At 42.2% G+C, this 10,697-nt stretch overlaps 1 protein-coding gene across 2 annotated transcripts in view; it reads right to left on the bottom strand.

The window, feature by feature from the left end:
* Nucleotides 1-3,399: 3,399 nt before the first annotated feature.
* The window catches only part of LOC118361489 (vacuolar protein sorting-associated protein 41 homolog), a 29,796-nt gene continuing 22,498 nt past the window's right edge, over nt 3,400-10,697 (bottom strand). For both annotated transcript variants that reach the window (XM_035741466.2, XM_035741467.2), the window contains exons 14-28: nt 7,688-7,749; nt 7,455-7,536; nt 7,155-7,247; nt 6,892-7,019; nt 6,615-6,759; nt 6,277-6,318; nt 6,130-6,180; nt 5,887-6,024; nt 5,534-5,588; nt 5,191-5,331; nt 4,954-5,090; nt 4,524-4,623; nt 4,364-4,408; nt 4,132-4,211; nt 3,400-4,008 (exon numbers count right to left, since the gene is read on the bottom strand). In XM_035741466.2, the coding sequence (XP_035597359.1) occupies nt 3,928-4,008; nt 4,132-4,211; nt 4,364-4,408; nt 4,524-4,623; nt 4,954-5,090; nt 5,191-5,331; nt 5,534-5,588; nt 5,887-6,024; nt 6,130-6,180; nt 6,277-6,318; nt 6,615-6,759; nt 6,892-7,019; nt 7,155-7,247; nt 7,455-7,536; nt 7,688-7,749 (1,380 nt within the window). In that variant the 3' untranslated portion in view covers nt 3,400-3,927. The remainder of the gene's footprint in view (nt 4,009-4,131; nt 4,212-4,363; nt 4,409-4,523; nt 4,624-4,953; nt 5,091-5,190; nt 5,332-5,533; nt 5,589-5,886; nt 6,025-6,129; nt 6,181-6,276; nt 6,319-6,614; nt 6,760-6,891; nt 7,020-7,154; nt 7,248-7,454; nt 7,537-7,687; nt 7,750-10,697) is intronic.

Genomic DNA, 10,697 nt, shown 5'->3' with positions numbered 1-10,697 from the left:
ACACCCTTACGCTTTGCTTTTTTTTTTTTTTTTTTTTACCCTTTAACAAATACCCTAACATCTAACCCAGGGGTGTCAAACTCATTTCGCATCGTGGGCCACATACGGCCTAGGGAGATGTCAAGTGGGCCGGACCATTAAAATTATACCATACTCTGCTATAAATAACCAAAATATCATGTCTTTCCTTTGTTTTGGTGTAAAGAAGCACAAGAACATTAGGAAAATATTGAAATTTAATGAACTATCCTTTTACAAAACATTTCATGAAACACCTCATATTTCCTTAGACAAATGTGCAATTTACTTTTATCATTCACAAATATGCATTGCAACTGATCCCACTGATTGTACAAAGGCACAAAACTTTAATTGGTACTGAAAAATATAGTAATGCACTTTAAGATTAAATGAGACTTTTAAAGAAAGGAATTTTTAAACCACTTACACATACGCATATAAAATCTAAATGTAATCCCTGCGTACACCTTACAAACTAAGGAGAGTGATTTTAAATGTGTAATGAAGAAAGTGTTCGCCTGTCCTGTAAATCTGTAAACTTCATACATGAAACATACATACACATACAATACATACTGAAAATGTATGGAGTTGTATGAACAGTAGAATTCCATCACACAACTTTTGTTTTGAAGCTGCTGACTAACATTAAAGTGCACATTTTTAAATCACCACAGTAAGGATTCATCTTCACAGAGCTGTATTCTTTCAATGCAAACAGTATCTAAGGCAGCATTTTAAAGGTGTTAGTCTAGTCTGGACTTGTATTTGTACCTGAAACTTGGCATCTTTTGGCCTGTACAAGTGCATCAACACCAGGTGTCATGTCCTGACTAGCTGTCACTTTCAGAATGTCATTTAAGTGCTTGTTTGTGAGCCTTGAACGCATTTTTGTTTTATTGATATTCATCACTGAGAAAATTTGTTCACAAAGGTAGGTTGTCCCAAACATGCACAAAATTTTAGCAGCCAGGGCTGTTAATTTGGGGTACCCTGGTAGTAGATACTGATAAAATCTGTCCAGACCTAGAGGCAAATTTGCCCTTCAAATCTGCCGAGTATTCCTCGTCAGGCTAATATTGGCAAAAGCTTGTCGCTTCTCGGGACATACAAGTTCAGCCGCCTTCATCATGCATCGTTTAACAAAGTCACCGTCGGAATACGGCTTCGATGCTAATGCTATTTCGCTAGCAATTAGGTAGCTGGCTTTTACCGCTGCTTCACTGACTTCTCGGCTCTGGATGAAAGTTGACTGCTGTTTCCTCAGACCCGCCAGCAATTCGTTAATCTTATCTCTTCTCAGTTGTCCTTGCAAGCCGTCATATTTTTCGCTGTGATGAGTCTCGTAGTGGCGTCGAATATTATATTCCTTCAATACCGAAACTTGTTGCAAACACACCAAGCACAAAGGTTTTCCGTGCATCTCTGTAAATAAATAGGACGTGGTCCATTTTTCTTTGAAAATTCTACACTCCTTATCTACTTTTCTCCGTTTGGATAACGACATTTTGGCTAATGATATTAACAACGTCGTAACAAGCAGCAGATGGCGCATTGATACCGTCTGCTGTTTTCAGTCTGTCTCAGTGATGCGGCTTGTCTTCTACTCTGATGGAAAGAGTGCGCCCCTTAGCGGATAATCCATGAATTGCAGCGAATTAAAAATATTAATTCCATGTCTTTTATGCATTTTTTCCACTTTCAAATTATCCTGCGGGCCTGATCGAACCTCCTTGGGGGCCGGTTCCGGCCCGCGGGCCGTATGTTTGACACCCCTGATCTAACCCAACACTCACAAAAAAAACACCACCATACTCCACTATTTAAATCTATTTAGTCTGTCCTCAGGCCAATAACGGGACACCACCACTTAACACACCCTGTAACTCTTCTGACATCAAGTCTAGTACACCCAAATACCCCTCTGCAGCTATCACGACAACCTCAATTTTCTGTGACTTTACGTTTCATCCCTGCAGTACTTCTGATAACCATTGCTATAAATACAAAAAAATTCAATCTTACTGAAACATATCACTTGTTTGCTTATCCCTCTGTACTGGTATAACTATTACTCACACCACTCCTCTCCGGATCCCACCCCCTTGACCCACCTTCCTCTACTTTCTTCACTGCCTCAGCATATGACAACTTCTGCACTACTGTAACCCTGGAAACCTCAACCTGCCTCTCTCCCACCGGACATTTCCGGCTCCCCAGCCCCATAGGCATGCCTACAATTAACACATACCACTACTTTACCCAATGCTACACATTCCTTTGTCTCATGCCCTTCTGCACACTTTTCACACCTAGGAACCTCCCTCCTACACACTGCTGTCACACGCCCATATGCTTGACACTTGTAACAACATAACGTATTCGGGAACAAAAGCTTGTACGGGATAACTTATATATCCTAGCATCCCTTTGTCGGGCAAAGACTCAACATCAAAACTCAAAAGGACACAAACGACTCTTCTATTTCACCATTCACGCCACCCTGTCTGCGTCGCACCAAATGACGAGCATCACAAACACCTGGAATCTTCCCCTTCAGTTGGTTAACTTTCACATTTACCCCTACTCCAGTAAATCACTCCTCTCAATGGCACCCTTTCCTTGAGAGAAAAAACAATGTCACTGCTACTGTCACAGACCAATCTTTATCCTGACCCTCGGATTCCAAAAACCTCACACCTACCACCTCCGATATTTCGGCCTCATTCACTTCCATGTCTCCTCCGGTCTTCAATACGGCGTATAGCTCGCTCTGCTTACACTTTCTACCATTCTTCTTTTAACAAATCATCTCCCTTTTTTTGCCATTATTAGCCAACTCAAGCTCACCCTCTTCCTCTCTCTCTTCAACCTCTTACAAGTATATGTCTCTTTATGAGAATACTGCACTTCTGACATAAATCTGGTTCTTGCCCTCTCAAGGGACGCCATTTAACCGGCTGTCACAATCTCCGCACAATCAGTACGAACGCCTCAGGATTTAGCGCTCAACAATGCATCCCACTTGTAAAACAGCTGCTTCGTCTTTGTTTTTCTTTGTCAGTTTTCAGAGCACGACTGATCAAATCTACGAGATACCCATGAAAAATGCTATAAGGGCTACTCATTTGACAAAGTCATTGGACAGATCTACAAGAAAAGGATATCCTACTAAAATATTGTTTGAAGATGGTGTAGACAGGGCCATGTTATCTAAGCAGTGTAGTCCTCAATAGAACAAGTGATACCTTCCAAGAAATGTAATGTCACTGAAGACCAAAAGTCTTGTCATTCTTGTAGAGAATTTGTAGGTCCATTACTAAATACAGTATATTATTTAATGCTCTACAGTGGAAATTAGAGATCACTTTTAACACATTGAGATTTCAAAACTTTTATTTGGAATCCTAAATTCATTGATCATTGAGGTTCAAAGCAAATTGCAAGAAGAGAATTAAGAGGAAATAGAGCAGCATTTCTTATTTTATTTTAGTAACAGTTAAAGGTAGACTCAACAAAATGAGGTGGCCACAGGCAGCACCACAAATATTGGAATGAGTGAGATGCAAGACTGCGCTCTCACACGGTCACACAGTTTCTGCGCATGTGCATGGGTTCGCGTCACACGGTTACAGCCTTGTAGCCAGGGAGCCAAAACAGCAGAGAAGTTGAGCCTCGTACTTCAAATGCTCTTAGTTGTTGCGGACATTGACCCACTATGCTGTTTACTTTCTGCCTCCATGTCATATCGCGGAGTCTACCTTTAACATTACAACATATTATGCATTTGATACAACAGAGCACACTGTGACAGAGGAATAAGCTAAAATCTATCAACCCAGAGATTACCATTCACTCCAATTGGGGAAAGATGAAGTGATGGCAAGGGAAGGTGAGCATTTCCTGTTACTTCTTCATCTCCAGTATTCCACTTCCTGGCCCTCTCCGCTTCGCACTGCAGATGTTGCAAAACTGGACCCCAGGAATCTGAAAGAAGAGAAAAGGCAAAAGCCATATTAGGCAGGAAATCTGCTGCTCTCATCTGAAAGTCCATACTCTATATGAAGTGAGGAAGAGAGGGGGATAAAAGGAGATTGGGTAGATACTTACCGTTCCAGGAGAAGGTAAACACTCCTTGTGGAACATGTGTCTGCAGTGGAAGACCACCACACTGAAGTTCTGGGCCATATCTACGCCAAAGGAGCAAAACATGAACGCAGGTGTTTTGAATAGCTTCAAATGCAATGATGGTAAGAAGCATCCCAATTATAATACTAAAGTGTAGACACTATATATGAATATGCAACATTATACTGTCTAATGCTTAATAAGGTAAGCCCACCTGATGGTAATATTGAAGCGTGACAGGATTCACAGATGTTCTCTTCTGAAAAAGAAATCAACAATTCAAACACAAACAATGAAACACATCAAAACGAATGCTTAACGAAGTCATTATGTTCCAACAGTTTGCACATCCACACACAAAAACAACTACCCACCATCCACCCTGACCCCTCTCATCTGAGTCCTATGCATCTTCTGGAGCAGTGACAGCGAGTCAGCCACCAAGATCTTCTTACAACCCTCCCGGAGCAAGATCTGAGAGACAGTGAAACAAAAACGTTTCAGAGGCAAGGCTGTTGTTACAGTGATATTCTAGGTACACTATGCGATGGCTGATGTTTTGACATATGATAATGATATATTTATCATATTTAATTGGAAATGTGTTTTTTGCATATGCCACTATCCCCGAGACACCCTCTGAGAGTGGGGTCACGGACAGGGTCATCCATTATCAACGGCGACCCTGGAGTAATTAGGGGTAAGTGCATTGCTCAAGGGCACATATTTTTCACCATGTCGGGTCAGGGATTTCGAACTAGTGACCTTTCGGATACTGGCCCAACGCTCTAACCGCTAGGCTACCTGCAGGTTGTAGTCTTGGAGGATCTTGACCAGTGAGTCTCTGAGGTTAGGAATCTCCATGCCCTCCTTTATGCGGTGGATGAGTAAAATGGGATCCACATGTGTCCCAATGTTATTGAGGAGACCAGTAATGAAGGCTTGAGAGAGGAAAAAGACAGAAACTTAAAATGACACCTGTGGAAACACTATGCAGTAGGCCTGATCATTTGAAAGTGCTTCTGTATTCACGTGACTTACGTGGCTTATCGATGGAATACGAGATGAGATCCTCCCACAGCTCAGCGTCATCCTGCTCCTTGGCGAACTCTATGGCCTTGTCCACATCCTCCAGTTCCTCCATAATCATCTGAAGAGCCCGTCTACAGTTCCCCATTCTGCCTATGAAGGACAAGTTACAGTGGGTCAGTTTCCTCAGACCAAATGCTATTAGTTACCTGACTGGATGGAGGTATAGTTCAAGCTTGTCCCCCGATCTAAAAGCATTTCTATCCAGTTATAAAGCACTTATGAGCATTTCTAACCAGTTATAATGGTTTATTCAGTAACGTTAATGTCACAGAAACTGTAAGGGGACACTTACTGAGCAGGAAGACAGTTTCCTCCACAAAGCTTCTCTCCTGACAAATTTCCAGAGCCTAAAAAAGATAGGGAAGGCAGTTGCAACACACTTGAGTTTCAAAAGTAAGATGATTCATTCTTCTTCTATTGTAGTAATCTGACATGCATGATAAGATAATATAGATCTAAATTCAAAGAAATGTACTTCATTCCATGTGTAACTCTGTGTTGTTGTTTGTGTCGCACTGCTTTGCTTTATCTTGGCCAGTTGTAAATGAGAACTTGTGCTCAACTGGCCTACCTGGTTAAATAAAGGTGAAATAAATAAAACAAATATTTGTATTTGAGCACACAGTTTTGAAAGTGTCTCAGTACCTTTTCTAGTGGGCAGTGGATGCTGTCTCTCAGGAATGGCAGTAGGTTGGGCCGATCGTATTCAGCATACAGGCCAATTTGTCTCTCATGGTACCGCTGACCCTTGTGGTGGTCCCTCTTGAATAGTTTGTGGAGATACTGAGAGAAGGAGGTGAAATGCCATGTTAAACACAATTTTCAAATCAAGATAATCATAGGAAATTAAAAACGTATAATCACTAAAGACCTTGTAGTGTGACTCACAATGTGTAGTAGCTCAGGCCTGTCCCTGAGTTCCTCCACCACTCTGTCAATCTGTATAACATTGAAGACAGAAACATCATTAGCGAACAGCATGTGCTTTCATTTCAAACTCCCCAAGAAAGATTAAGGAAAGCCAAGTACACGTACCAATATTTTGTCTTCGTTATCCAGGAGCATGTCGACAGCTTTCTGACAACACAAATGAAAAGGCCATTCTTCAGACAAAGAGACACACAAAGTGACTTATGACCTTTGTGGCCAGACAATCCAAATGCAATAAGAGCTGTGTGTATGAGGCACAAGGACTCAAGACGGAGGGTTTCCATGACTTTTGCACAGTTTAAAGCACTCAAAAAAGACAAGTTGATATTACTATTCAAGTAAGGACAATTATACGCATAACACAGCCTTAAACAGTAGCAAGGTCCTATGATACAGTAAGGAGTCTACTTAATAAAACAATTGTGCATGTGCTGGCGAATCACCTCTTTATCAAAGTCCATGAGGAGCACAATCTTGTCTTCTATGGAGGAGAAGAGGTCGTGTTTGTGGATCAGCTGGTAAACATCTTTATGCCTCAGTCTCAGGTAGATCTCCAGGGCTCGGTCATACCGCTGGTCATATGTATACCTGCATGGACAGAAGAAACACACAGCTTAGTGGTACTATATATATATATAAAAAAAGAGGAAAATAAGCATTTCAGCAATAGAGAGGTAATGAAGTCAATCAAAATGCTCAAACCAGTATAGAGTAACTCACAGTTCAGCCAGTGTGGTGAGCAGGGTGCTGTTCATGGGGTCCTTCTTGAGGTGGTCGGTGACTGCCTGAACAATGGTCATGTTATTGTAGAGCTCTCCTGGCCACTCACGGATCAAGGTGGCAAAGCCCTTGGAGAAAGAGGTTGCAGAGAGAGGCTTGGTTAATGCTATTAAATTTGGTTCTTCTTGAGTACTTGTTATAATACGAGTTATAACGTAAGGCAGTAAGAAGACCACCAGACCATCAGGAACAGACAGACATACCTCATAGTCTGACTTTAGAAACTCGTGTAAGATCATCTCATAGATGGCAGGTCTGAGACGCAGGTCCCCTCTAGGCAAGTACTGACTGATGGCCTAAAGATGCAGAGACAGGAGGAGAGGTGGGAAAACAAAAGGAGAGAGATGGGAGGGAGTTACATGAGGGAAAGAAAACAATACAGAGAATTACAACAGTTAATACTGAGGGCAATACTGAGAGTATTGTTCATTCCAAAACTTGCTCAAAGTCTCTAATGCCATAATTTACCACAAGTTGCAAGGTCACAACGTGGCCCGACTCACCTTCAACTGCCCAATGGTTTTAAACCTGTACACCTCATTCTCCCAGAGTTCCATGTTTTTTCCCAGCACCTTCTGACACTTCCTGGACTTAAAAGAACACGAGAGAGAGAGAGAGAGAGAGAGCGAGAGAGAGAGAGAGAGCGAGAGCAGAGAAAATAATCACCACATCTACTCCTTACACTGGTATTTTGCAGAAAAAACACTAAACTGAAATAACTAAAAGGCTGAAGTACCTGGCAGCGGTGTCATAGTCACCTTTCTCCACCAGGTGATTGATGTAGGCCATCCCAATTTTCTGATTACAAAAGAAAAGACACTCCATGAGGGAACACAACATGAGTAATGGACTGTATCCTCTGTAATTTCATCAAATGTTGTTTCCAAAAATCTACTTCATTCTTTTCCTTGACCTCAACAGATCTGTAAGTCATTATTAATGTCAAGAAATCCTGTAAAATCACAGCCCCATCTAACTTAAAGTGAAGAAAGTAGAGGTCTTAGATCTTCGTTAGAAAATTAGACAACTAAGGGATCGCAATGTGTCAAGGCTTGAAGACATGCAGTGGACTACAAAAGTATTGGGAAAGTGACAATTTTTTCCCCCCAGCAGTTTGGATTTGAAATGATAATGACTGAGGTTAAATTGCAGACAGTCAGCTTTAATCCATATCAGGTGAATCGTTTAGAAATTACAGCACTTTTTGTACATAAGCTCCCCCAATTTAGGGGACAAATTCACTTGTATGTGTATTAAAGTTGTAAAAAGTTCCGTATTTGGTGGATGCTACCATGCTTACGGATAATCCTGACTGAATCGTGAATAATGATGAGTGAGAAAGTTAGATGCACAAACATCAAAACCCCCAAGACATGCTCACCGCTCAACATTACAAGACCTGGGGAGGTGAGCATTTTTGGGAGAAACTATATTTGTGCATCTGTAACTTTCTCACTCATCATTATTCACGATTCATTCCGGATTATCTGTAGTCATGGCAGCATCCACATTAATGCAGAAGTGTTGAGAAACATACTGTATTCTATTCTTATTTTACAATAAAAGTGACTCCAAAATGACACAGGACATGATTTACCTCACCCTCCATTTCTCAAATTTGACCATAACTCTATCTTCCTGATTCCTGCTTACAAGTTCAAATTAAAAGCAGGAAGCACCAGTGACACGGTCTATAAATGAAGCACATGCTAAACTACAGGACTGTTTTGCAAACACAGACTGGAATATGTTCCGGGATTCTTCCGATGGCATTGAGGAGTACACCACATCAGTCATTGGCTTCATCAATCAGTGCATCGAGGACGTCTTCCCCACAGTGACTGTACGTACATACCCCAACCAGAAGCCATGGATTACAGGCAACATTTACACTTAGCTAAAGGGTAGAGCTGCCACTTTCAAGGAGAGGGACTCTAACCCAGAAGCTTCTAAGAAATCCCGCTATGCCCTCTGACAAACCATCAAACAAGCAAAGCGTCAATATAGGACTAAGATCGAATCGTACTACACCGGCTCCGACGCTCGTCGGATGTGGCAGGGCGTGCAAACTATCACAGACTACAAAGGGAAGCACAGCCAAGAGCTGCCCAGTGACACGAGCCTACCAGACGAGCAAAATAACTTCTATGCTCGCTTCAAGGCAAGTAACACTGAAACATGCATGAGCGCTTTAGCTGTTCCGGATGACTGTGCGATCACTCTCTCCGCAGAAGATGTGAATAAGACCTTTAAACAGGTCAACATTCACAAGGCCACTGGGCCAGACGGATTACCAGGATGTGTACTCCAAGCATGCACTGACCAACTGGCAAGTGTCTTCACTGACATTTTCAACCTCGCCCTGTCTGAGTCTGTAATACCAACATGTTTCAAGCAGACCACCATAGTCCCTGTGCCCAAGAACACTAAGGAAACCTGCCGAGATGCCTACCGACCCGTAGCACTCACTTCTGTAGCCATGAAATGCTTTGAAAGGCTGGTCATGGCTCACATCAACACCATTATCCAAGACCCACTCCAATTAGACCCACTCCAATTTGCATTCCGCACTAACAAATCTGCAGATGATGTAATCTATATTGCACTCCACACTGCCCTTTCCCACCTGAACAAAAGGAACACCTATGTGAGAATGCTATTCATTGACTACAGCTCAGCGTTTAACACCATAGTGCCCTCAAAGCTCATCAATAAGCTAAGGACCCTGGAACTAAACACCTCTCTCTGCAACTGGATCCTAGATTTCCTGATGGGCCGCCCCCATGTGGTAAGGGTATGTAACAACTCCAACATCATCATGCTGATGACAACAGTGGTAGGCCTGATCACCGACAATGATGAGACAGCCTACAGGGAGGAGGTCAGAGATCTGACCGTGTGGTGCAAGGACAACAACCTCTCCCTCAACGTGATCAAGACTAAGGAGATGGATTGTGGACTACAGGAAAAAGAGGACCGATCACGCCCCCATTCTCATCGACGGGGCTGTAGTGGAGCAGGTTGAGAGCTTCAAGTTCCTTGGCATCCACATCACCAACAAACTAACATGGTGCAAGCACACCAAGACAATCGTGAAGAGGGCACAACAAAACCTATTCCCTCTCACTAAATCTGAAAAGATTTGGCATGGGTCCTCAGATCCTCAAAACGTTTTACAGCTGCACCATCAAGAGCATCCTGACGGGTTGCATCACTGCCTGGTATGGCAACTGTTCAACCTCCGACCGCAAGGCACTACAGAGGGTAGTGCATACGACCCAGTACATCACCGGGGTCAAGCTTCCTGCCATCCAGGACCTCTATTCCAGGTGGTGTCAGAGGAAGGCCCTAAAAAATTGACTCTGTACCGGTACCCCCTTTATATTTCCCTGCTATTGTTATTTACTGCTGCTCTTTAGTTATTTGTTTTTCTTAACTCATACTTTTATTGTGGTATTTTCTTAAAAACTGCATTGTTGGTTAAGGGCTTGTAAAGTAAGCATTTCGCTGTAAGGTCTACTACACCTGTTGTATTCGGCGCATGTGACAAATCAAATTTGATTTCTAATGGGCACAAAAAAAATCTGAAACACAACCTTAACAAGCAGCAAATGCATCCAACAAATTTTTATAGTGAAACGCTTGATTTAGTCATTGTGTACTATGAATATAGGACTAAAAACTTAACTTTTTGTACTTTAATACGCATACGTGAATTTGTCCCAATACTTTCGGTCCACTAAACT

This window comes from Oncorhynchus keta, chromosome 28 (genome assembly GCF_023373465.1).
Source record: "Oncorhynchus keta strain PuntledgeMale-10-30-2019 chromosome 28, Oket_V2, whole genome shotgun sequence".
NCBI lineage: Eukaryota > Metazoa > Chordata > Actinopteri > Salmoniformes > Salmonidae > Oncorhynchus > Oncorhynchus keta.
Note: the sequence above shows the minus strand (reverse complement) of the source record. Positions and strands in the feature narration are given on the sequence as shown.